Genomic DNA, 26,415 nt, shown 5'->3' with positions numbered 1-26,415 from the left:
CAGACAACAATGATCACACCCAGATATTTCATTCCCACAAAACAGAGTTTCAGCAATTGTGGAACAAAGGACTGCGACTCAGAAATAGGCTCTACTCATCAAATCGCAACCTTAAAAATCAGTTGTATATATGTAAATATATGTTGTATTAAAGATTCACTGCAAATATCTATTTCATTGTACATGAAAACAAATGGTAAATTACCTGCTCATGTGTTGGATCATCATCATCTAGATTCACTGTGATCAGCCTCTGAATCCGAAAAAAGTTGGTCTACAAAAATAAATAAAATAAAAATCGTCCATGCTATTTTAGAAGAGGAGCATGGTTTATATAAAAGGCGGGTGATAACAGATAACACAATATTTCAAAAAATGCACGTCAGACAATGATATGGGGAAAGTATTGCAGTTTCCTTATTCTGTATATAGTGCATTCAGAAAGTATTCAGACCCCTTCACTTTTTCCACATTTTGTTACGTTACAGCCTTATTTTAAAATGGATTAAATTCTTTTTTTTTATCATCAATCTACACATAATACCCCAGAATAAAGAAGTGAAAACAGGTGTTTAGAAATTTTTGCAAAGCAATTAAAAAAAAAACCGGAAATATCACATTTACATAAGTATTCAGAGCCTTTGCTATGACACTCAAAATTGAGCTTAGGTTCATCCTGTTTCCATTGATTATCCTTGAGATGTTTGTACAACTTGATTGGAGTCCACCAGTGGTAAATTAAATTGAATTGGAAAGGCACACACCTGTCTATATAAGGTCCCACAGTTGACAGTGCATGTCAGAGCAAATACCAAGCCATGAAGAAATTGTCCAGGGACTTCAGAGACATGATTGTGTTGAGACACAGATCTGGGGAAGGGTATAAAACAATTTCTGCAGCATTGCAGGTCCCGAAGAGCACAGTGGCTTCCGTCATTCTTAAATGGAAGAACTTTGGAACCACCAGGACTCTTCACAGAGCTGGCTGCCCGGCTAAACTGAGCAATCGGGGGAGAAGGGCCTTGGTCAGGGAGGTGACCAAGAACCCGATGATCATTCTGACAGAGCTGCAGAGTTCCTCTGTGGAGATGGGAGAGCCTTTCAGAAGGACAACTATAGCTGCAGCACTCCACAAACGGGCCTTCATGGTAGAGTGGCAAGACGGAAGCCACTCCTCAGTAAAAGGCCCATGACAGCCCGCATGGAGTTTGCTAAAAGGCACCTAAAGGACTCTCAGACCATGAGAAACAAGATTCTCTGGTCTGATGAGCCTGTATGCCAAATGTCACATCTGGAGGAAACCAGGCACTGCTCATCACCTGGCCAATACCATACCTGCAGTGAAGCATGGTGGTGGCAGCATCATGCTGTGGGGATGTTTTTCAGCGGCGGGAACTGTGAGACTAATCGCGATCGAGGGAAAGATGAATGGAGCAAAGTACAGAGAGATCCTTGATGAAACGTGCTCCAGAGCGTTCTGGACCTCAAACTGGGGCAGATGTTCACCTTCCAACAGGACAATGACCCCAAGCACACAGTCAAGACAACGCAGGAGTGGCTTCATGACAAGTCTGTGAATGTCCTTGAGTGGCCCAGCCAGAGCCTGGACCTGAACCCGATTGAACATCTCTGGAGGGACCTGAAAATAGTTTTGCATTGACGCTCCCCATCCAACCTGACAGAGCTTGAGAGGATCTGCAGAGAAGAATGGGAGAAATTATCCAAATACAGGTGTGCCAAGCTTGTAGCGTCATACCCAAGACGAGGCTATAATCGCTGCCAAAGTACTGAGTAAAGGGTCTGAATACTTCAGTAAATGTGATATTTCAGTTATTTCTTTTTAATTACTTTGGAAATATTTCTAAACGCCCGTTTGCGCTTTTTTATAATGGGGTATTGTGTGTAGATTCATTAAAAAAAAAAAATTTAAGAATTTAATCCATTTTAGAATAGGGTTTGTAATGTAACAAAATGTGGAAAAAGAAAGGGTCTGAATATACTTTCTAAATGCACTGTAGATAACCACTTTAGGAGGCACAGTTAAGATGTGTAACTAAAAACAAAACACTAGAAATACTCATGAGTGCAGTTATTATCTATTGTACTGATGATAGGTCAACAACATGAAATGTGAACTCAGTTTTTCTCTTCACGGATACTTTCCGACCTGCTGTTTTATTCAGTTCTTTCACGTTTTCAGCATCAATCGATATCCGGTTTCAGTTAGGGTTAGCGTAGTTCACAGCCAAAAGTCAGAAAATAATCGGTAGTTATCCCAATAGCTTAGATTTCATAGTCAGCAGCAACCAAACTGTGCTCACTATTATTCAGCTGCTCACAGATATTACTGCAAACTATTACACACAAAAAAGTTGGAATCAGGGACCTGTAAACAAGATTGGCAACAGCAATCAAACCTTACTTAGCCTTAATGAAACTGAAGATCCTTAATGAGGTGAGGAATACAATACAATTTCAGAAAACAGTTGTTTTTTTGCTCAGTCGAAATCTGATCCCAAAGGGTTTGAAAAGTTATGAATAATTTTGTTGTGGGGAAAAAAAGGAATGGCAGGTGGAAAAAGTTGATCATGAGTTAGAATGGATCTATTCCCCTCCTGCTTTAAACAACCTCCATAAGATCATCCCACAGCCTCCTGTGCTCCAAGGAATAAAGTCCTAGCCTGCCCTATAAATTCTTATAAATATCTCCATAATCTAGTTTGGATTCCATGTCATTTAATTTGTTTGCAATTGCTTCTGGCCTTTATTAATGACACTAAAATCAACATAAAGGATATTATCACCTAATTCTAGGCAACACATGATAGAACATGAGCTTCAATGTGTTCTCTACTTTTACAAATTCTCTGTGCTGGAGTTCTGGCAATTTTTGTCTAACTGTATCTTGTGATATCTTTGACTCAAAAAATCTGTGATCTTTGATCTATGGGTGCATACAAATAATCCAGACATCGGTCGTAATGAAATGAAACTAGACTGCAATATTGTCTCCTTTTAGTTTCATCTTTGCATACAAAGGTTTTCTGTTTGAACGTATTCTTATCTATCATACAGTAAGTTCTCTTAATTTTTACGGAATTGTTTATAAATGCGATTCCTTGTTTAGCTCGTGAAATGTCTAACGGCCATAATTCTTATGCACATTATCATACCAAGTGTTTCAAAGACATCTAGCTTTATTAGATTAGATTAGATTAGATTATTTAATGACCACAGTCAAGCTGGTGGAATTCAGGTTCAGTACAGGATGTTACAAGGTAGGCTGATTCCCGTCAAACATAACATAAAACACAACATCATACAATATACAGTACATGCATGGGGAGGATATGTGCTGTTGTCATAGTGTGTTCAGAATTCGGATTGCGTGTGGGTAAGAACTGTTTTTAAATCGAGATGTCTTGGCGGGCAGTGAGCTGTAGCGCCTTCCTGATGGCAGCAGGTGGAAGATGTGGTGAGCTGGGTGGGAGGGATCAGAGATGATTTTCTTCACCCTTGAAACGGACCGTTTGTGATGGAGTGATTCTATTGATGGAAGGGGAGTGCTGATGATTTTGGATGCTTTGTTAACTATGCGCTGTAATTTATTACGGGAGTGAGTGTCTAAACTGCTGAACCAGACTGTAATTGATGAAGTGAGCATGCTTTGGATGATGGCTGTGTAGAATCGGATTAGGAGGTGTTTCCTTACTCTAAACTTCTTGAGCTTGCGGAGGAAGAAGAGTCTTTGGTTGGCTTTTTTGTAGATGTGATTTGAATTGATTTTCCATTTGAGGTTATTGCTTATGTGAGTGCCAAGAAATTTTAATGAGTCAGTGGTGGATATGGGTTCGCCTAAGATGAGTAGGGGGGTCTTGGGTTGTGCCTTACGTCTGAGATCAATGATGAGTTTGTGTGTTTTTGATGTGTTGAGTAAGAGGTTATTATCTGTGCACCAAGTGACTGCTTTGTGTGTTTGAGTGCGGTATTCTGTTCATTATTGTTCGAGATGAGACCTATGATGGTTGTGTCATCTGCGTATTTATATATTTTAACTGAACTATGCTGGGATGTGAATTGGTTTGTGTAGAGTGAGAATAACCAGGGTGACAAGACGCAGCCCTGAGGGGCTCCTGTGCTGAGGTGCAGGGGGTGAGATATGGTGTTATGTATCTTCACCCTCTGTTGTCTGTTCCAAAGGAAGCATTCTTGTTTATCACAATGCTCATATCTGATAACTTTGTTAACCAGTCTCCACAAAGCTGACTTGAGGTTTTATTTTTAGCATGTTATTTACGGCTAGTAACATGAATTATCTCTAACAGATTACGATTATATTTAAGGTACACAAAAATGCTGGACAAACTCAGCGGGTTTTAAATGTTCTGAGGTTTTCAAATTTACACGCATTTCCTAACAGGGTGTTGTCATTTCTCCTGCTTACAAAGAAATCCTCCCAACTGACCACGCAAGTCAAAGGATTTTGAGGAACTAAAAATGTTACTAACAATACCAGTAGAAATTAAACTTGCTGCCAAGGAGTTCTTCTGCTTTTATTTTCCTGACATTTGAGAAATGCACTCCTGTGAATCGGAAGATGCTGTTTTGCAAACATGATCTCAACTCACAGCTTGCTTACAAAAAGTGAAGAGAGGAGAATTTAAACTTGCACAAGAATGATCAGGCATCAGAGTGGGAAGGGGGAGGTGAGAGAGATGGGGGGGGTGGGAGGGAATGGGGGAGAGAGTGATGGAGAGGGGTGGATGGAGGAGGGAGAGATGGGGGGAGGGAGAGAAAGACAATGATAGAGAGCATAAGCAGAGAGAGGAGCGGGGACGTTGATGATATCACCCGCCCTGGGCCTGCGCCCCTTCGGCCCCTCCACCCCTGTCCGCGCCACTGTTCTCCCCCGCTGCCCTGTCGGGCCGTTATCAGCAGCGGCCGCCATGAGTGCCGGGGGCCGCTGTGTGTCCGTCACCCACCTACCTGTGTGTGCGCGGCGGTGGGGGAGCCGTTGATCAGCGGCGTGGTCTCCCCGGGCCGCGGCTCCTCGTCCTTGCCGGCCCACGAAACTTTCTTGGCCACGTTCGCCATCTTGCCGCGGCCGCTCATGTGACCCGCGCCGGGGACAGTGCGTCGGCGCGTCCGTGCGTCAGCGCGTCCGTGCGTCAGCGACGTGTAACGCGGCAACGCCAACGCCGTAACGTGGTAACGCCAACGCCGTAACGTAATAACGCCAACGTCGCAACGTGGCAACGCCAACGCCGTAACGTGGCAACGTGGTAACGCCAACGCCGTAACGTGGCAACGTGTAACGCCAACGCCGTAACGTGGTAACGCCAACGCCGTAACGTGGCAACGCTTGATGTTGTTTATCTGGGCCCATGTGCATGCAATGTTGCTGCAAGATTCTCATTGTACCTGCCTGCACCTCACTGTACTTGTCCAGATGACAATTAAACAAAGATAGACACAGAAAGCTGGAGTAACTCAGCGGGACAGGCAGCATCTGTGGAGAGAAGGAATGGGTTACGTTTCGGGTCGAGACCCTTCTTCAGACTCGAAACGTCACCCATTCCTCCTATCCAGAGATGCTGCCTGTCCCGCTGAGTTATTCCAGCATTTTGTGTCTCTGCAGTTCCTTCCTGACAATAAACAAAGTTATCTTGACTTGACAGTGTTCTGAGCAATTAATAACCCACATGAAAGGGTTTTACTTTATGAAGGAATCCTTCCTTCTATTTCATGTTGCAAAGAGCTGAACTGACCTTACTTCGTGTGTAGTAGAAACAAGCAAAGATTCAGCATCTAATGTTATATTAAATATTTGTAGTTGGACCTGTGTATTCTTGCATAACATTTTATTTGCAGTCCCAGAGGAATAATGATCATAGATTGGCACATGTTCCTGTAAATCTATCCTATCCATGTACTGTACCTGTCCAAATGTTTCTTAAACATTGCGATGGTACCTGCTTCAACTACCTCCTCCGGCAGCTCGTTCCATATCCCTACCACTCTTTGTGTAGTTGCCCCTCAGGTTCCTATTAAATCTTAAATACACAACCTGATGCGAACCCCTGGAATTGATACAGCAATGTGAGTATTAAGAAAATGCAGCACATGTAGCGGAAGTTTGATATCAAATCAGTTTATCAGTAAAATATATTACAAAAATACAAGTATAATTAATGCATTTCAGTAAGGAGTCACCACAGGATACCATCAAATATGATCAGGCCTTCATAAGGAAGCACTATAATACATAATTAAATTTAATTATCAGCTTTCCAATCAATATGACACAATTTAAGTTTATAAATTATAAGTATTTACAAAAAATAGATTCTGCAAGACTACTTTAGGCATTAAAATTGCAGAATCCTCATACTTGGTCTTAAATTATATTCGGTGAAGATCTTTACACATGTTGAACTTTTTTCATGTATGTCACAAGCTTTTTATTTTTAATAGTACATGTTTGCAGTTATACTACAATCAAAACGTTAGACAAAATATTTGCTTGGTTTCTGAGAGCATTCAAATCATTTTTTGTTGTTAATCAGATAGGTGAAAGATGAAAAATACAACTGAATTCCCGTACAATACACTTCGCATTTGCCAAAAGCCGTATATGGTAGAAGGCAGTGATGAATGAATCCCAATACAGTACAGTTGGTTTAGTAACAATGATCTAAGCACGTACAATTAACATGTTGAATAGCGCCGTTGAGAGTGGAAATATCATTGAAGGTTAAAATTCTGCTTCCAGGCAGAGCCTTTCCTGTGGCAATGCCTGAGACTTCCCCAGGAGACAAAGCACGGCTCCAAATTGTGAATCCAGCCAAATTCCCCACAAAAGCCTCAGTGTGGTCAAATTCCCCTCCCATTTTGTCCTGTTCCTGGCCTACTATAAGTATTCCACCAGCTGGGATCTCATAGCCTTTTTGAAACTTGGAGCCAGCAGCTATCAGACGCCTGTCTATGTAGTACCAGTACTTACCCTCGAAGGAGGACCATATAATGCAGAGGTGGTGCCAGTGGCCGTCTAGGAGAGGTTCCACAGGAAGCTCTCGGTACGCTGGATCTCCGATTACAAGATGGATGCTGCTTTGTTTGCTGGTATTCCTGCCGTGCAGCACCAATTTGTTGTCGTTGTCTTCCGTGGCGTACGACAATATGGTTCCTAAATAATTTGACTTGGTGCTGACCCAAGAACAGATGGTCATTTCAAATAGGCCAGTGAAAAGATTTTTGCTGAATGTTGCATAGTTTTCAGTGGAAGAATTGGGAAAATGCAGCATTGATTTCACATTGCAGACTGTAATAAAGGAAAACAAAGAAGCTGTAGAATGGATGTACTACAAATAAAACAAAATCAATTCAACATCTAAACAATTATTAAATGAAACCTATTTGTCAGATCTTGACGACGTTTCGGGTCAGGACCCTTCTTCAGACTGCTTGCAGTAGTGGGCAGAAAGAGTACCGCTCTTTCCAAATTTCTCCCCCATGCTATAATCAGTCTGAAGAAGGGTCCCGGCCTGAAACACCATCTGTCCATTGCCTCCACTGATGCTGCCTGACCCACTGTGTTCCTCCAGCACTTTGTGTTTAACTCTGACATAATCCACACTCTTCGACTTTTCTTGAACGACGAAGATATAATTTGACTCTCCTACTCACCAAAATCAACAAATGTTGTCCCTGATTGTATGCTGGAAGCTTTATGCTTGTTACTAATGAATTTTTCACTGAGTAAACCAGGTAAACTTCCTCTCCTCATTATCCACTTACTGGCCATAGATCATAAATTGTTTACTAACATTTATATTTAACAGCATTTGCAGAATGTTAACCTGGATACTCCATAGATGTAATTTAGCAGCATCATGCTCTGGATTATTGTGACTGTTCATCATTCTGCAGGCTGGGATTGTGAAATACACAACTATTCTGGGATTGGGAGGGAGTGGGTGTGGGAGAGAGCTGAAGTGTCAGCACTGCGTATTAATTTTAGTGAAACATCTAATTGTGGCCTTGCTTTATAAATGGAATAGAGCACGATGTGTACACTCACAAAACAAGTATTTCCTTACCACTGCCTTGATTAAATCACAACTTGGTTTATGAAAAATGCACAGGCAGGAACCGCAGATGCTGATTTAACTCAAAGACAGACACAAACTGCTGGAGTAATTCAGCGGGACAGGCAGCATCTCTGGAGAGAAGGGATGGGTGACGTTTCGGGTCGAGACCCTTCTTCAGACTGGAAAATTTCACATGAAAAATGCAGCTATGTTTCGGATGTTAGGGGCTTTTCCTATCTTATATCCTAATTTAAATGTAAGGTCTGTATCACAAACCAATGCAAACGTTACTGGGATGATTTATTACGTTTATTACGTTTGAAAACTTTTACTTTGCATTGGAATTCTAAAACAAGAGGGGACGGCCTCAAGGTGAGAGGGGAGAGGTTTAGGATGGAACTCAGTGGCAACTTTTTCACTCAGAAGGAATTCCGTTTCTGTACCAGTTGGCAGAGGAAGCTGTAGAACCAGATACAATGACGACTTTTAAAAGACGTTTGGACAGATGGTACAATTTGGACAGGCGGTCGCGGTGGCACGACAGTAGAGTTGCTGCCTTACAGCGAATGCAGCGCCAGAGACCCGGGTTCGATCCTGACTACGGGTGCTGTCTGTACGGAGTTTGTACGTTCTCCCTGTGACCTACGTGGGGTTTCTCCGAGATAGAAACATAGAAACATAGAAATTAGGTGCAGGAGTAGGCCATTCGGCCCTTCGAGCCTGCACCGCCATTCAATATGATCATGGCTGATCATCCAACTCAGTATCCCGTACCTGCCTTCTCTCCATACCCTCTGATCCCCTTAGCCACAACGGTCACATCTAACTCCCTCTTAAATATAGCCAATGAACTGGCCTCGACTACCCTCTGTGGCAGGGGGTTCCAGAGATTCACCACTCTCTGTGTGAAAAAAGTTCTTCTCATCTCGGTTTTAAAGGATTTCCCCCTTATCCTTAAGCTGTGACCCCTTGTCCTGGACTTCCCCAACATCGGGAGCAATCTTCCTGCATCTAGCCTGTCCAACCCCTTAAGAATTTTGTAAGTTTCCATAAGATCCCCTCTCAATCTCCTAAATTCTAGAGAGTATAAACCAAGTCTATCCAGTCTTTCTTCATAAGACAGTCCTGACATCCCAGGAATCAGTCTGGTGAACCTTCTCTGCACTCCCTCTTTGGCAATAATGTCCTTCCTCAGATTTGGAGACCAAAACTGTACGCAATACTCCAGGTGTGATCTCACCAAGACCCTGTACAACTGCAGTAGAACCTCCCTGCTCCTATACTCAAATCCTTTTGCTATGAAAGCTAACATACCATTCGCTTTCTTCACTGCCTGCTGCACCTGCATGCCCACTTTCAATGACTGGTGTACCATGACACCCAGGTCTCGCTGCATCTCCCCTTTTCCTAGTCGGCCACCATTTAGATCTATGGTTTCCTCCCACACTCCAAAGATGTACAGGTCTGTAGATTAATTGGCTTGGTAAATGTAAAAAAAAATGTCCCTAGTGGGTGTGGGATAGTGTTAATGTGCGGGCATCGCTGGTCGGCGCGGACTCCGTGGGCCGAAGGGCCTGTTTCCATGCTGTATCTCTAAACTAAACTAAACTAAAGATACAAGGAACTGCAGATGCAGGCTTTCCAAAAAAAGACACACAATGCTGGAGTAACTCAGTAGGTCAGGCAGCATCTCTGGAGAACATGAATAGATGACGTTTTGGGTCTGAAGGAAGGTCCTGACCTGAAATGTCATCTGAGTTACTCCAACACTTTGTGTCTTTTTTTTGTAAATCTGCATCTGCAGTTCCTTGTTTCCACATCTCACTTTTACTTGTGTTGGGGTGAAGTGAAATGCATAACATGATGTGGAGAAGGCAGGTTTGTAGGGCAATGGTCCAAATGCAGGCAAGTGGGACTAACCCTGTATGGCAACATGGGCATGGATAAGGTAGGCCGAAGGGCTTGTTACAGCTCTACAACTAATTGGAGGGAGATGCAATTGAAATCAATGCAAGCCGGCATCCTTTGGATGAGATTTTAAGTGCTGATCAATGATGGGAGGCTGTGATTTTAATTGGGGAGAAGGATGGTTGTTTAGTTGGTGGGAAGTCTTCAACAGCCTTGCTGGCTAAACACATTGGCACAGCTTTCACAGCCAATCGCAGAGAGTTGTGGATGCAGCCCAGACCATCACACAAACCAACCTCACTTCCATCCACTCCATCTACACCTCACGCTGCCTCGGCAAGGCCAGTAGCATAATCACAAACCAGTCTCACCCTGGCCACTCCTTCTTCTCCCCTCTCCCATCAGGCTAGAGGTACAGAAGTGTGAAAACACACACCTTCAGATTCAGGGGCAGTTTCTTCCCAGCTGTTATCAGGCAACTGAACCATCCTATCACAACTAGAGAGCGGTCCTGAACTACTATCTATCCCATTGGTGACTCTTGGACTATCTATGATTGGACTTTGCTGGCTTTACCTTGCACTAAACGTTATTCCCTTTATCATGCATTTGTGCATTGAGGATGGTTCAATTGTAATCATGTATTGTCTTTCTGCTGACTGGTCAGCACGCAACAAAAGCTTTTCACTGGGCCTCGGTACACGTGACAATAAACTGAACTAATAGTAATGGTCATGTAGTAATGTTTAATGTTCAATGTGTCATTCCTAACTGTCGCTGTATGTCATGTTGTCACTCGTGGGCAGAGCACCAAGGCAAATTCCTTGTATGTGAATACTTGGCCAATAAACTTATTCATTCATTCATTCATTCATATAAAGAGTACATACTTGACCCTTCTTTCGCGGGCGACCTCTGCTCGCCGCTGGGCGACCTCTGCTCGCCACTGGGCGACTGGTTGAGGACCTTGGCTCGCTGGACTGGCGGGGCTGCCGGGGGGTCGCGGTCCGGAGAGGTGGGCCTGACGGAGAGCGCGTCGTTCTGCAGTGCGCTCTTCATCTGCTGCTGGAAGCGGGCTATTTGGACATGTTGCTCCTTGATGTCCTCCTGCATCCTGTCTATTGCCTTGTGCAGCCGCTTCTTGCCCGCCGTTAGGGCGCTGATCTGCTGCCTCTGCTCCTCCACTTGGCTGCTCAGGTTGGAGGTGGCCTCGCCCTGCTGCTTCTTTTCCGTCCACGCTTGCTTGCCCCTCTGGTTCGCCACTTTCTCCAAGGTGGACATCTTCAGGTCGATCTTCTTGTTTTCCTTCAACAGCTTTTTGACCCATGATTTCAGGCTGGTGATGTTGTGGTTGGTGGCCGCCTGGAGGCCGCTCACGGTGGCGGTGATGTTCCTGAACTGCTCGGCCAGCATCTCCAGCCGGAGATCCACAGTGGAAGAAGCGTTGAAGTTCTCGGAGATGATCTGCAACCGTGCCAGGCTCAGTTCTTGGAAACGACGGAACTACGGCAATGAATGGGAGGGGGATGACACGTTACAACACCAAGCAGCAGAGGTTTATTGATTGAAAGATACAGCACGGAAACAGGCCCTTCAGCCCACCCAGTCCATGTCGACCATGGAAATGGTGCACAGAAATTTTTTGAATTGACTGAAAGATAGAAACAGCATTGAAACCGGCCCACCCAGTCCGCACCGACCATCGATTACCCATCACTAGTTCGATGCTAACCCACTTTCTCATCCACTCCCTACACTCGGGGCCATTACCCTCCAACCCCACACGTCTTTGGGATGTGGGAGGAACCCCACGGGGAGAAAGTACAAACTCCACACCGAGAGCAGTGGGGTGGGGATAGAAGCTGGGTACTGGCGCTGTGAGGCAGCGGCTCTGCCCGCGGCGTCTGTGTCCCGTTGCGAGGACATGTTTCATTTGGACACAGGCAGATAAAGATATTCCACAAATTCATGTTCTGGCCGGTAAACCTTTTCACCTCATTCATTTTATTCCATCTGGAATTGTCCCGAGAAGTGCTTAAATTCTAAACGCGTTTCATCAGCGTGTACATAGATACATAGAAAACAGGCGCAGGCCATTCGGCCCTTCGAGCCAGCACCGCCTTTGGCTGATCATCCACAATCAGTACCCCGTTCCTGCCTTCTCCCCATATCCCCTTGATTCCGCTAGCCCTACGAGCCCACGTTTGAATGCATTCAGTGAACCGGCCTCCACTGGCTCCTGTGGCAGAGAAGTCCACAGATTCACAACTCTCTGGGTGAAAAAGTGTTTCCTCATCTCCGTTCTAAATGACCCACCCCTTCTTCTTAAACTATGGCCCCTGGTTCTGTACTCCCCCAACATCAGGAACATGTTTCCTGCCTCTAGCGTGTCCAAACCCTTAATAATTGCATATGTTTCAGTGATCCCCTATCACCCTTCTAAATTCCAGAGAATGCAAGCAAGAATGTCCTTCCTAGTCAAAGAAAAGTGTCCCGAACCGACACGTCGCCTGTCCACTCTCTCCACACATGCTGCCCGTCCCGATGAGTTCCTCCGGCAAAAGAAAGACACAAAATGCTGGAGTAACTCAGCGGGACATGCAGCATCCGTAGAGAGAAGGAATGGGTGACGTTCTTCAGTCTGAAGAAGGGTCTCGACCCGAAAGGTCGCCCATTCCTTATATCCAGAGATGCTGCCCGACCCGCTGAGTTCCTCCAGCACTTTGTGTTTTGCTGGAGGTTCCAGCATCTGCAGTTCCCCGTGTCCCAGGGGAACAACAACAAGCCCCCTCGTGTACAGAGTCCGCTGCCACACACCTGCTCCTCCAAGCGTCGGAACCGCTCGAAAAAAGGCTTCCTCTGTTTCATGCTGTCGACGCTTTCAGCACAAGTGGCGGCGTGTAGAACACAGCAGACACACAGCAGGGATAGCCAGGGGGGAGGTTTGCTGAAGTCCATCCTCATGTCTGGGATTGTGGCCGTCAGTGCGGGTTAACTGTGACCCCCAGCAGACGGGCCGCCGTGGCGAGCAATGCTGCTTTATATACACACGCCAGCTCTATCTTTGAAATGATTTATGATCCCATTCCTCCAGAGCCCAGCCCGGCTACTGTTACAGGCTAAACGGAAATAGAGACGAGGTTTGCAGACCTGACCCACTGCGCTGTCACAACCCATTGACAGAGTCTTACTCTAACTTGGCAATGGGCGATGTCATGCGCTGTTGTTCAGTGAATGGCTGGAGGTACTTTTGTATGAATGGTTTCCAGCTGTTCCAAACACTGGACATTGGATACACAAGGAACTGCATGTGCTGGAGTCTGGAGCAACACACAAAGTACTGGAGGAACTCAACGGGTCAGGCAGCATCTGTGGATTTGGATAGAGAACTTTTCGGATTGAGACCCTTGATTGAAAGGTGCAGCAAGGGAACAAAGACAGAGTCCACGCCGACCATCGATCACCCATTGACACTAGTTCCACGTTGTCCCACTTTCGCATCCACTCCCTGCACACACTGACAGCACCGGACGTCAGGATGGAACTCAGTAACTGGCGTTGTGAGGCAGCAGCTCTACCCGCTGATGGACTTAGAACAAAATAAAACACACGCAGAAATACACAAGTCAGCCAGTCAGGAAGGAGAAGAGTTATGGTCACTCATTCTTATTGTGTGTCTTCCTTGAATCCCAATGCACAAAGTGGTTGAGGATACACTGACTGCACCTAGGTCCTCCTCTCGGGCACTTCCTGGCCACTGAGGAGCTGTCATTTCCAGTCTGGTTGTGTCAGACGTCTGATGAGAACAATGTGTGAACTGAAACTCTTGCACAGGTGGGTCTGGGGAGGGGGTGGGTTGTGAAGGTGTAGTTTCCTGCACCCTGCAGTCTGGGTGTGCTCCCTAAATACAGTTAATCGATTTTGAGCGGTTGTGGGCCAGAGATTAATCAATTAATATAACAGCTAGTAATAAGCAAACTGGAACGTGCACAAAGAAGATACGCAGTGCTGGAGTAACTCAGCGGGTCAGGCAGCATCTGTGGAGAATATGGATAGAAACATCACCTATCCATGTTCTCCAGAGATGCTGCCTGGCCAACCGAGTTGCTCCAGCACAGTGGACTACAAGCTTATTTTTTTCGTTTTCATCTTGGTAGTGGCTGGGTTTTTGCTGTGTGGGGGGAAGATGTTTTAAATAAAAGACTTCATGAAAGATTAATTTGGATTGAAAATACATGTGTGAAAGTAATAGTATAATTACTCACTTAAATATCCAGACTTCCTCTACAGTCCCTCTGCTATCACCATTACAGTTTCACACGATTGCCAAGGTACTTCACGGGCTAGCTAGCGTCTAGCGGAAAGAATAAACAGAGGTTTGGCTCAGTCTGTGTAAACGTGGTGGGATGGAGGATATGAGATCTAATGAGAATAACACAAACCAAACAATAAAGTGGATGTTACTCATTAGTCTTTAACATTCCCCTTCAGTGGACACTACTGACAATTGACAATAGACATTAGGTGCAGGAGTAGGTCATTCGGCCCTTCGAGTCAGCACCGCCATTCAATGTGATCATGGCTGATCATCCTCAATCAGTACCCCGTTCCTGCCTTCTCCCCATATCCCCTGACTCCGCTATCTTTAAGAGCCCTGTCTGGCTCTCTCTTGAAATTATCCAGAGAACCGGCCTCCACCGCTCTCTGAGGCAGTGAATTCTCTGTGTGCAAAAGACGGTGTCATTTCTCATACCTTTTATCCCATTACAGACCTTCCCCGTTTTTACCACCACACCTGACATACCCTCTAACTTAAAAATATCTTGTCCCTCTCATTTTCCAATTCTGGTGAAAGGTAACCAGCCTGACTGAGAATTCTGTTTCGCTTTCCACAGTTGTCGCCTGACGGCTAAATATTTATTGTACTTTCTGTATGTATGAAACATTAAGAAGGAATCGACAAGTCAGACGGGGTAATCTACAAATAAAAAGGCACAAAATACTGGAGTAACTCAGTGGGTCAGGCAGCATCTGTGGAGAACATGGATAGGTGACGTTTCACAGAGTGCTGGAGTAACTCAGCTGGGCAGGCAGCATCTGTGGAGAACATGGATAGGTGATGTTTTGGGTCGGACCTCTTCTAATCTATAATCTCAATACCCTATGCCCTTCCCACGATGAACTTCATCTGACTTCTAAATTTCTAATCCTCTTTATTGACCATTTATTCGCACTTTTGATTTGTTTTCTCTTTGCAAAGTTTTGTCCGTGTTTAGCTGCCTTTAGAATCTGTTTTGCAAACTTCCTCATAAATCTTCTTCTGTGCTTCCCATCTCAGATCTGCACCATTCTCTCTTTCCCTTGTTGAATTGATGGCCTTTCACAAAAACACTTTAATATATTTGCTCATGCGTTAGATTTTTTCAATTCAGTCATCACTGGATGTCTTTTCATATTTCCACAACAAAGGTTCGTAAATTCTAGGAACAGAATTAGGTGGACTATATCTGCTGCTTAGACAGGGTGAATGCACAGTGTATTTTACACGGAGTAGGGGAATCAAGAACATAGAAACATAGAAACATAAAAAATAGGTGCAGGGGGAGGCCATTCGGCCCTTCGAGCCAGCACTGCCATTCATTGTGATCATGGCTGACATAGGTATAAGTTTGAGAGGAGGAAGATTGAATAAGAATCTGAGGGGTCACTTTTCCACACAGTGGGTGTATGGAACAAGCTGCCAGAGGAGGTAGTTGAGGCTGGGACTATCTCAACGTTTAAGAAACATTTAGACAGGTAAATGGATAGGACAGGTTTGGAGGGATATGGGCCAAGCGCAGGCAGGTGGGACTAGTGTAGCTGGGACATGTTGGCCAGTATGGGCAGGTTGGGCCGAAGGGCCTGTTTCCACACTGTATCACTCTATGTGACACAGACGCTGGTCCTCCAACGCTTCCCGCCCGCAGGGTGGCGCTGTGACCCCCCCCCCCCCCCCCCCGGTTCTGGTTTCGGTGAGGGATGGCGGCGGCGCTGGCGGCCCGAGGCCCGGGGACGGGTTAGTGTCACGTCACGCCCCTCCCCCCCTCCCCACTCACCCTCCCCCCTCCCCACTCGCCCCCCCGCTCCCCCTCACCCATTTACTCCCCCCGCCCGGAGGACCAGGAGTAGGGTAGTGTCACTCCTCCACACCCCTCACCCACCTCCCTGGGGGCCGGGCCCAGGTTAATGTTATTCCCCCCTCCCCCTGGGCTCAGGTCAGTGGCCCCGGGGTGGGGAGCGCGGGCCTCACTGCAGCACCCGCCTCACTGCAGCACCCGCTGGGGAGAGGAGGGGCAGTGGGCTCCGGCCTGTCCGGGCACAGTGCCAGCAGACCGTACATTGTCAGTGAACAGCATCCATACCCCAACCAGCACCCATCCCCCCAACCAGCACCCATCCCCCCAACCAGCACCCATCCCCCCAACCAGCACCCATCCCCCAACCAGCACCCATCCCCCAACAAGCACCCATCCCCCCGACCAGCACCCATCCCCCAAACAGCACCCATCCCCCAAACAGCACCCATCCCCCAAACAGCACCCATCCCCCAAACAGCACCAACCCCCTCAACCAGCACCCATCCCCCAAACAGCACCCATCCCCCAAACAGCACCCATCCCCTTAACCAGCACCCACACCCCCGGCCAGCACCCATCCCCCCAACCAGCTCCCATCCCACCGACCAGCACCCATTTCTTGACCAGCACTCATCCCCCCCCAACCAGCACCCACCCCCCCGGCCAGCACCCATTCCCCTACCAGCACCCATCCCCCCAACCAGCACCCATCCCTCGACCAGTACCCACCCCCCCCGACCAACACCCATCCCCCCGACCAGCACCCATCCCCCCGACCAGCACCCATCCCCCCGACCAGCACCCATCCCGTCAACCAGCACCCATCCCCCCAACCAGCACCCATCCCCCCCAACCAGCACCCACACCCCCGGCCAGCACCCATCCCCTCAACCAGCACCCATCCCCCCAACCAGCACCCATTCCACAACCAGCACCCATTCCACAACCAGCACCCATCCCCCCAACCAGCACCCATCCCTCGACTAGCACCCATCCCCCCGACCAGCACCCATCCCCCCGACCAGCACCCATCCCCAACCAGCACCCATCCCCAACCAGCACCCACCCCCCCGACCAGCACCCATCCCCCAACCAGCACCCAATCCCCCGACCAGCACCCATCCCCTCGACCAGCACCCATCCCCCCGACCAGCACCCATCCCCCGACCAGCACCCATCCCCCCGACCAGCACCCATCCCCAACCAGCACCCACCCCCCCGACCAGCACCCATCCCCCCGACCAGCACCCATCCCCCCGACCAGCACCCATCCCCTCGACCAGCACCCATCCCCCCGACCAGCACCCATCCCCCCGACCAGCACCCACCCCCCCCAACCAGCACCCATCCCCCCAACCAGCACCCATTCCTTGACCAGCACCCATCCCTTGACCAGCACCCACCCCCCCGACCAGCACCCATCCCCCCGACCAGCACCCATCCCCCAACCAGCACCCATCCCTTGACCAGCACCCATCCCTTGACTAGCACCCATCCCTTGACTAGCACCCATCCCTTGACTAGCACCCATCCCTTGACCAGCACCCATCCCTTGACCAGCACCCATCCCCCGACCAGCACCCATCCCCCCAATCAGCACCCATCCCTTGACCAGCACCCATCCTGGCGACAGCACCCATCCCCTGGTCGAGCACCCTAAGACCAGTGTCCAGTGTAGCACCTATCATGGGACCAGTGCCTAGAGCAGCAGCATCCCCAGTGCCACAGCAGTGCTGTTATCCTGCCCAGCACCACTGCCCAGCACCACTGCCTAGCACCACTCCAGCCCGTAGCACTGCCCAGTTCCAATGCCTATCTCATATCATTACAGCACTAAACGAAACACAAAGTGTTGGAGGATTGCAGTTTCTCCGGCACCATCTGTGGAGGTACAGACAACATTTTGGGCCGGGACCCTGCTTCACACAGCCTGGAGTAAGGGGGAGAAAGCTGGAACCCACCGCCCTCTAACCCCCTGTACTTGCCATGCCCCCTCCACCATGGTGCGCACACACACACACACGCATATCTTCCCCCACACTTGTTACCCATTCTGCCTACACTCAAGTGGGTCAAAGAGAATACAAGTCAATGAATATTCTGGGAGATCCAACATTTCTTGCAGCGGGAGGAGGATTATCCGGTCTATTCACTGACTTGCCTTCTTTTCGCAGTGCTCTGCAATCTTATTTGTAGAAATTGATTACATTTGGATCTAGTATTCCACAAAACCGCCAACTTTTGTATTTGAGCTGTCTAATATAGACTAAGCCATTTAATGTGCAGCAGAGTGGCTAAAACCATTTAAAGGAGATGGACAGTGCAATAGTCTTTCAGGTGGGCTCCTGGTTCCCCAGATGGCGCCCAACCCAGGCGACTATTTGCGTGCTAGCCATGGAAGCAGATCTACAAACAAGTATTACAATCGCTCCACACTCTGAAATCTCTACTCCTGAAGCAACATTTCTTACACTGTAAATGGTTCGATTGTAATCATGTATTGCCTTTCTACTGACTGGTTAGCACGCAACTAAAGCTTTTCACTGAGCCTCGGTACACATGACAGTAAACTGAACTGACTGGACAGAACTGAGCTGGCGTTCAGGTAATAGAGGCATATAATTCAGCACGATGTTGATCAAAACAGAGTGCGGGAGGAACTCAGAGGGTCAGGCAGCATCTGTGGAGGGAATGGACAAGAGAGGTTTTGGTTTGGGACCCTTCTTCAGGCTTTCAGTGGAAGTGATACCGATGGGTTAGATGTCCATTCAATACTATACCGGTTATTTTTTTTTTGTGTTTTAGGACGTACTTCACTTTATGGCATTACAAAATTACTACATAAGCACGGAAGGATTTTGTGTCAATTACCATGCAAGTCATCAAGCCAGAGGAGGGCGTTCACAAATAAGAACATGGCTGTCGAACTGGACACCAACACAGGTAATTTAACAAGAATCTTGCTCTGTAATCTTTTGCAGATGAAGCAAGGGCCAATGTGGGCACTTTGGAGACAGAGACAGAAGAATTTATAAATGGAAAGTAAAAAATGGTGCAGGAATTAAACAATTACCATGTGTTTGATCCATAGAAGAAGACACAGAAAATTGCTGAATAAAATGGAGAAACTAGTGTCGAACGAGAATGATAAACTACAGGTCTTTACTGTTCGTGACAAAATAGTACGAGAGAAGTGATTGAGCTTGGAACTCGAGTCCCAAAGACCTGATGTTAAGGTCTCTAAAGTTAACCTGGTTAACTTTAGAGATAGTGGATCCTCAGGGAGACATCTTTCAAGAGTCTATAAATTTTAGAATTGTCACTGTGATAGCAAGGTAGCAAATGTGACCCCAATTTTAGAACGGAAAAAGCCTGCAAACAGAACAACTAATCTGTTAATTGAACTTCTGGGTTAGTTTAATTTTTGTTGTAATTGAATGGCCAGGTTTGGACTGAGACAGACTCAGTCATTTGATGTCATTTATAGAAATTGCTGTCCACAACCATGCCTTACGCTGTCTGAGAATGGTAAGTATCAGTGGGCTGAGGATTAATCCGTTTGCTAATTGAATAAGGAGTTTTCTGTCAACTTGGACATATCTGGCTAACTTTTTGTTGCGTAAAAGAACAACACAAACACTTTGTAGAAACAAAGGACCTGCTGATGCAAGTTAATAGACAAAAGGGTAGAGTGTTGGAGTAACTCAGCGGGTCAGGCAGCATCTGTGGAGAATATGGATAGGTGACATGTCACAGAGTGCTGGAGTAACTCAGCGGGTCAGGCAGCATCTGTGGAGAATATGGATAGGTGACATGTCACAGAGTGCTGGAGTAACTCAGAGGGTCAGGCAGCATCTCTGGAGAACATGGACAGGTGACGTTCTGAAGGAGGGTCTTGACCTGAAACTTCACCTATCCATGTTCACCAGGGGAGCTACTTGATCTGTTGAGTTACTCCAGCACTTTGTGTCCTTGTGTAGAAAATAGTTTAACGCTTATAACTTTTTTTCAGGAGTGGCTGTGATTAAAATGCAGAAGCCTCCTGTTAACAGTCTCAGCCTGGAATTTCTCACGGAGTTTGCAATTAGCATGGAAAAGCTGGAGATGGATCGGGAATGTCGTGGAGTGATTCTCACGTCTGTACGTATGATGAATAACTCTGCTTCACTGAATCATGGAATGATATACCATTTGACCCCTCATGACTATGAAGACTCATTAGTAGCTACCAGATTAATCAGACTCCCGTGCATATTTTTCCTATATCTATTCATCTAGGAAATATCTAATTCCCATTTAATTGCTATGATTGAACCTATCTTTTGTATCATTCTGTTTTGTGCATTTCACGTCACACCAACATGTGTAAAGCAGATGTAGAAACAAGGAACTGCACATGCAGGTCTACAAAAAAGGACACCAAGTGCTGGACTCAGTGGGTCTGGCAGCATCTCTGGAGAGCATGGATAGGTACAAAGTGCTGGAGTAATACAGTGAGTCAGGCTGCATCTCTGGAGAGCATGGATATGTGATGTTTTGGATCGAGATGGCTGTCTTCTGGTATAAGAATAGGATAATTAAGAACCAGATGATGTAGGTTTAAGGTGAAAGGAGAAAGATTTAATAGGAACTGGAAGGGCAACTTTTTCCACACAGAAGGCAGTGGGCATGTGGAATGCCAGAGGTGGTTGAGGCAGGTTATTATAACAACATTTATAAGACATTTAGCAGGTACATGGATAGGAAAGGTTTAGAGGGATTTGGGCCAAATGCGGGCAGGTGGCACTAGCTCATAGGCAGAATTGTAGAGTTACAGTATGGAAACAGACCCTTCGACCCAACTTGCTGATGCTGCCAAGATGCCCCATCTACACCTGCCCATGAGGCATCTTGCTCGGCATGGACAAGTTGGGCCAAAAGGCCTGTTTCCTTGCCGTATGTCTCTATAATTCTGATAGGCACATATTCACATGGTAATGAGATTACTGCTATTTTGAATTAATGATGTGGCACCAATGTGTAAAATGAGTAATTGAATCTTCAAATGAAATCGCACAAATTGATCCTAATAATCTTCCCGTGTGCTTGAACTGGTCCATATTTCGGAAAGCTAAAATGGAATTGTGCTTTAATTTTAGTCTATTCCCAACATATTTTCTGCTGGTTTGGATATCACCGAGATGTATGGGAAGTCCCCAGAACATACGGGGGAGTTCTGGAGATCAGTGCAGGAGATGTGGTTGAAACTCTACGGATCCAGCCTAGTGACCATCGCTGCCATCAATGTAAGTGGCACAGCCGTCTTTCAATTGAATTGAATTGAATACATTTTATTAGCCAAGTATGCATACATACAAGGAATTTGCCTTGGTGCTTTGCTCGCAAGGATAACAATACAATATACAGTAGACAATTAAAAATAAAACATTATAATCTAAATATGTGAAGAATAAAATAAAATACCAGAGCAAAAGGAGGCTACAGACTTTTGGCTGTTGAGTAGAGCTTACTGCTCATGGGAAAAAAAGCTGTTTTTATGTCTGGCTGTGGCAGCCTTGACAATCCGGAGTCGCCTCCCAGAGGGAAGTGATTCAAAGAGTTTGTGGCCAGGGTGAGATGGGTCAGAGATGATCTTGCCCGCTCGCTTCCCGGCCCTTGCAGTGTACAGTTCATCAATGGGGGGGAGGTTGCAGCCAATAATGATCTGCTGATCGTACGATGCACTGCAGCCTCCGGGTGTCGTGCTTGATGGCTGAGCCAAACCAGACCATGATGGAGAAGGTGAGGACAGACTCTATGATGGTAGTGTAAAACTGGGCCATCATTGCCTGTGACAGATTTAATGATTTGTAATTTACAAATCATTTGTTTAAGTTGTTACTTATCCTCACATTTTTCAAGGAAGGGGCAATGAAACTGAAACATGAAGATTGACAGATCCACGTTCATTTAGGCACCTCACTATCATCATTTATTTGCAAAGTCAAACAGATTTTGGACCTTATTTGAATGGATAAGCACCCAATGTGTACATTACGGATACTTTGGATGGGACTAAAAAGTGCAGAAGGATAAAACAAAAACAGAAAATGGTGGACACACTCAGCAGGTCAGGCTGCATCTGTGGAGAGTGAGAGAAGCAGAGAGAACATTTCAGTTGGGACACCCACTGTAAGAACTGAAAAGGTGACAAAAGAAAGTCGCAAAACTGCAGAGGGGGATGATGAGGTAAAACTGGGGTGACCACTGATGCTGCCTGACCCTTTCAGTTTCTCCAGCATCTTGTTCTTCAAACCTAGATTTTTGTACTTGTGGTTCTAATTGGAACGCAAATACACCTTGAGTCCAAACTAACAGCGAAGGCATGGCATTCTGTCGCTCTCTGTCTCTGCTCATAGCTGTGTTGTATGACAGACCTTTATTAAAAGCAACGATTGTAATTAAAAAGTAACATTAGTTTGGCTGTGCTGCTGTTGTAGTAACTGTAGTAAGGTGTGAAGCTGCCGTGTCTGTTGTGAATTGCAGGGAGCCAGCCCAGCTGGGGGATGTCTCATGGCTATGTCATGTGACTACCGAATCATGGCAGATCGCCCAAAGTATCAAATCGGCCTGAACGAGACGAAGCTGGGGATTGTTGCACCGTTCTGGTATGTTGTCACGTAGCCCTCCGCTGAACTTTACACATCTACCTGTCTCTACCCAGCAGCTACGGTCTCCCATCTACCTGCCTGGCTCCATCTGTCCATCACTCTCTCCCTCACCTGGTTCCAGTTGACGCCAGCCAGCTCCTGCCTCCCCCTTGCCCTTACCTCTTTACACTCTCTCCCCTCCCTGCTCTCAGTCCTGATGCAGGGCCTTGACCCGAAATGTCGAGTCCCCTTTGCCTCCACAGATGCTGCCTGACCGTCTGACTGCCTCATCAGTTTGTTTATGTGCCATTTATTAAATAGCGAATGGATTTTGGTTAATGTGGCTCTTTCTCCATGTCATTGGCAAAGGTTCAAGGACACAATAACAAACACCATAGGGACGCGGGCAGCCGAGCTTTCCCTCCAACTTGGCCTCTTGTACCCTGCCCCAGAGGCTTTGAGAATCGGACTTGTCGATCACCTCGTACCACAGGATAAAGTTATGCCAACTGCTTTAAGCACCATGTCAGAATGGTTGACTATTCCAGGTAAAACTGGTCTGACTTTATAAATCATAAAATAGTTCCGATGATTTTTGTTTTTCAGGAAGATCTTATTTTATTCCTGCACAAAATTAAAGAACAATGCGTGCGCAAGAAAGTTTGCTGAAAATGTGCTCGGTGTTGTTAGAAATGATAACGTGACTTTCTCAGTTGGAAAAGCAAACAATTTGTTATTTTATCTCTGAATTTTGTGATCTTTTCACATTGAGGAAGCCTTTAAATGTCCGTGGTGCTTTTATAATTCAGCTTCTATGTTCTTTATGTGCAAAACTCATTTTGCAAGCCAAAATTAATAACTGCACTGGGCTGTAATAACCTGTGCCCAGAATGCCATGTGCTATGATCAGCCATGATCACATTGAATGACAGTGCTGGCTTGAAGGGCCGAATGGCCTACTCCTGTACCTATTGTCTATACCAGTTAGGGACAGTATAATTAGCTGCCATACTTGAGGAAGCACCTCCTGTAGATCCCTTCGATGGTACGGAGCTCAGTACTCCTGGTGGACCGGGCAAGATTAGGTGAATTTAGTGAATTACACATAGCTTGATTGGCAAGTCTTAATGTAAGACATTACTTTATTAGCTTGAATGTGCTTTTTATTCCTGTGTCCCAATGTTATTTAAATGAACAAATTATTTGGAGTCAGATTTTGTCCTTCAGTTTCTTCACAGATCCGTTACCTTTTCGAATGGTTTACCTTGCAGATCACGCTCGACAGATCACTAAGGCCATGATGCGGAAGCCAGCACTCGATCGGCTTTTGACTCAACGCGAATCAGATATACAAAATTTTGTCAATTTTATCAGCAAAGATTCTATTCAGAAATCGCTTGAGATGTACATGGGGATGCTAAAACAAAGAAAAAGCTGAGTTACCGTATCCTTATGCAGGGAGGCTCAGCTTACTGGATAATAATTCCTGGGACTCTCTTAATATCACTTCTCTTTACTTTAATTGTTCCAAAAGATTTGGGAATGTTTCTGTTATGTTATCAATGACAGGTTTCAGCCTTTTCCAAATGACTACAAGACAGACTGAATTTGTGTCCAGACCATTGCAGTATAAAATATGTAAGTGCCTAAATTTGTGCCAGTCTCTTGATTGTGAAGATTAATCAAGGATAATGCCTCAATAATAATATTTTCATGGTGTATCTACTATTTTTACTTATTTGGTTGAATCTTTCGAAAGCAAGTCCGGGCAATAATTTGGGCATTCAGCACTTAAACTTTGTTGGGATGCTAAACTTGTTTTTCGTTTTCCAGAGAACTTTTTAAAGAATGTCTCTTTCAAATGAGTAAGTGATTTGTAGTAATCTGTTCTATGTATGGAACCAAATCCGCAGAGTGGCTTACAATAGGGGACAGAATAAACTTTTATACAACTGTCTTTCTCTATGATCTTAACATAGTTGTTGTAGATGAGTGAAAGATAACTGACAATAGGGTGATTGAGATAAAGTATGATTTGTCACATGTACCGAGGTACAGTGGAATACGCTTTTGTATACAGTTCAGAACAAGTATCACTATACATAAACGCTTAGATACATCTTAGATGAGCAACTCAGATACAGTACAAGTGTATAGCAGTAGCACACTGAGACAGTACACAGAGTCGACAGCTTGGCATCATTTTCAAGTCCTCACTGTGATGCACCAGGTGTTAGAAACACAAAAATAGGTGCAGGAGTAGGCCATTCGGCCCTTCGAGCCAGCACCACCATTCAATATAATCATGCCTGATCATCTAAAATCAGTACCCCATTCCTGCTTTCCCCCCCATATCCCTTGATTCCTTTAGCCCTAAGAGCTAAATCTAACTCTCCCTTGAAAAGATCCAGTGAATTGGCCTCCACTGCCTCTGTGGCAGAGAATTCCACAGATTCACAACTCTCTGGGTGAAGGAAGTTTTTCCTCATCTCAGTCCTAAACGGCCTGCCCCTTATTTTTAAACTGTGACGCCTGGTTCTGGTCTCCCCTAACATTGGGAACATTTTTCCTGCGTCCTACCTGTCCAATCCTATAAGAAAGCCACTCTTGTGGTAATAGTGTTTGTGCAGCTGCTGCAGTCAGAACATAGAACAGGATGGCACAGAAACAGGCCCTTTGGCCCAGAATGTCCATGCCAAACACCATGCCAAGTTAAACTAAAACCAGGTCTTTGGTCGGTGGTGAACTCTGGGATGATCTAAGTGGGTTATTTGCTGATGAGAATGTTGTTGATGTCAAGGTGAGGTGATTACTGTTCCTCTAGTTGGAGATGGTCAGTGCCTGGCACTTTCATGATGTGTACAGAGGTTGTCACATTTCATTCACAGCAGGTATGCTTGTCATGTCTTGCTTCATTATCTGAAAATCTGCTATTGGAATCGACCACCATTGTAATTATTCAATACAAATTTTGAAAACTTGTTTTGTTGCCTTTTTTCATTGCAAATTACTTCTGCACAGTTTAGTCTTTGGTTAAAGTCTTCTTCCGGTCATATATGTAACCAGTGCATTTTTTGTAGACAAAAATGTGCTTGTACATATATCAACTAAGCCACATTTATCAACATTTTTTTTTCTATGAATATACTCTCTTCTTCTGTGATATGATTTTGTGATCAATCAACTTCAAACTTAATAAACATTACTAAAAAATATAAAATTGACACAGGTTAAAAAGTAAACATATTATTAAAATTATCATTTTTAGAGGTGCCGGTATGTCGTACCATTACAAAAAAAGCACTGCCTGTAACCCAAGGTAGACAAAAATGCTGGAGAAACTCAGTGGGTGAGGCATCATCTAGGCGACATTTCGGGTTGAGACCCTTCTTCAAATTACTCCAGTGTCTGTAACCCAATAATTTTCATATCTTTTAATACACTGCACAGATTTAACTTGTTTAAAAAAATGATAGACAGGTTTTTTATTATAGATATAAACTTCTATGTTAACTTTGTTTTAATTTTTCAGTCTGTCCCACAAACTTGCTGGTAAAATCTTTTCCTCCTTTTACATACACTCGTGGAAATAACAAGTGACTCTTATGGATTTTTTCTTTCTGAAAAACAAAACGATTCCACTTTTCATCTTATGAATTGAGGATGTCACAG

At 45.5% G+C, this 26,415-nt stretch overlaps 3 protein-coding genes across 5 annotated transcripts in view; 1 reads left to right on the top strand and 2 right to left on the bottom strand.

The window, feature by feature from the left end:
* Positions 1-5,120, bottom strand: part of clcn7 (chloride voltage-gated channel 7) — a 53,860-nt gene extending 48,740 nt beyond the window's left edge. The window contains exons 1-2 of one of the 2 annotated variants that reach the window (XM_033041191.1): positions 4,983-5,120; positions 206-274 (exon numbers count right to left, since the gene is read on the bottom strand). Coding sequence is in view for 1 of the 2 variants with exons in the window: in XM_033041190.1 (XP_032897081.1) it covers positions 206-274; positions 4,987-5,112 (195 nt within the window). In the remaining variant the exon portion in view is untranslated. The remainder of the gene's footprint in view (positions 1-205; positions 275-4,982) is intronic. The other variant, XM_033041190.1, reaches the window with a different exon arrangement.
* A 1,015-nt stretch (positions 5,121-6,135) lies between these two features.
* On the bottom strand, positions 6,136-14,343 carry ptx4 (pentraxin 4). Of its 2 annotated transcripts, none has more exons than XM_033041189.1 (3): positions 14,264-14,343; positions 10,889-11,501; positions 6,136-7,321 (listed from the first exon to the last, which is right to left on the bottom strand). In XM_033041189.1, the coding sequence occupies exons 2-3, from the start codon at positions 11,409-11,411 to the stop codon at positions 6,681-6,683; spliced, it is 1,164 nt and encodes a 387-aa protein (XP_032897080.1). In that variant the 5' UTR covers positions 11,412-11,501; positions 14,264-14,343; the 3' UTR covers positions 6,136-6,680. The 2 variants fall into 2 exon arrangements, with proteins under 2 accessions (XP_032897080.1, XP_032897079.1); XM_033041188.1 differs by lacking the exon at positions 14,264-14,343 and adding an exon at positions 12,816-13,069.
* A 1,621-nt stretch (positions 14,344-15,964) lies between these two features.
* On the top strand, positions 15,965-25,725 carry eci1 (enoyl-CoA delta isomerase 1). Its single transcript, XM_033041184.1, has 7 exons — positions 15,965-16,053; positions 18,920-19,057; positions 20,127-20,254; positions 21,253-21,399; positions 22,640-22,761; positions 23,113-23,291; positions 24,015-25,725. Exons 1-7 carry the CDS (start codon positions 16,017-16,019, stop codon positions 24,179-24,181), a joined length of 918 nt encoding a protein of 305 aa, XP_032897075.1. The 5' UTR covers positions 15,965-16,016; the 3' UTR covers positions 24,182-25,725.
* The last annotated feature ends 690 nt before the right edge of the window (positions 25,726-26,415 follow it).

Source organism: Amblyraja radiata, chromosome 22 (genome assembly GCF_010909765.2).
Source record: "Amblyraja radiata isolate CabotCenter1 chromosome 22, sAmbRad1.1.pri, whole genome shotgun sequence".
Lineage (NCBI taxonomy): Eukaryota > Metazoa > Chordata > Chondrichthyes > Rajiformes > Rajidae > Amblyraja > Amblyraja radiata.
This window is presented reverse-complemented; position numbering and strand designations above follow the sequence as displayed.

Bases quoted from the DNA above. Each gene is read 5' to 3' on its own strand.
- eci1 (XM_033041184.1), top strand. From the start codon at position 16,017: ATGGCGGCGGCGCTGGCGGCCCGAGGCCCGGGGACGG. The intron at 16,054-18,919 runs GTTAGTGTCACG...TTTGTGTTTTAG, and splicing joins GGCCCGAGGCCCGGGGACGG to GACGTACTTCACTTTATGGC. The intron at 23,292-24,014 runs GTAAAACTGGTC...TTTACCTTGCAG, and splicing joins AGAATGGTTGACTATTCCAG to ATCACGCTCGACAGATCACT.
- ptx4 (XM_033041188.1), bottom strand. From the start codon at position 12,962: ATGAGGATGGACTTCAGCAAACCTCCCCCCTGGCTATCCCTGCTGTGT. The intron at 11,502-12,815 runs GTGTGTGGCAGC...TCATTGCCGTAG, and splicing joins TCCGACGCTTGGAGGAGCAG to TTCCGTCGTTTCCAAGAACT. The intron at 7,322-10,888 runs GTATGTACTCTT...CCTTTATTACAG, and splicing joins GCCCGCGAAAGAAGGGTCAA to TCTGCAATGTGAAATCAATG.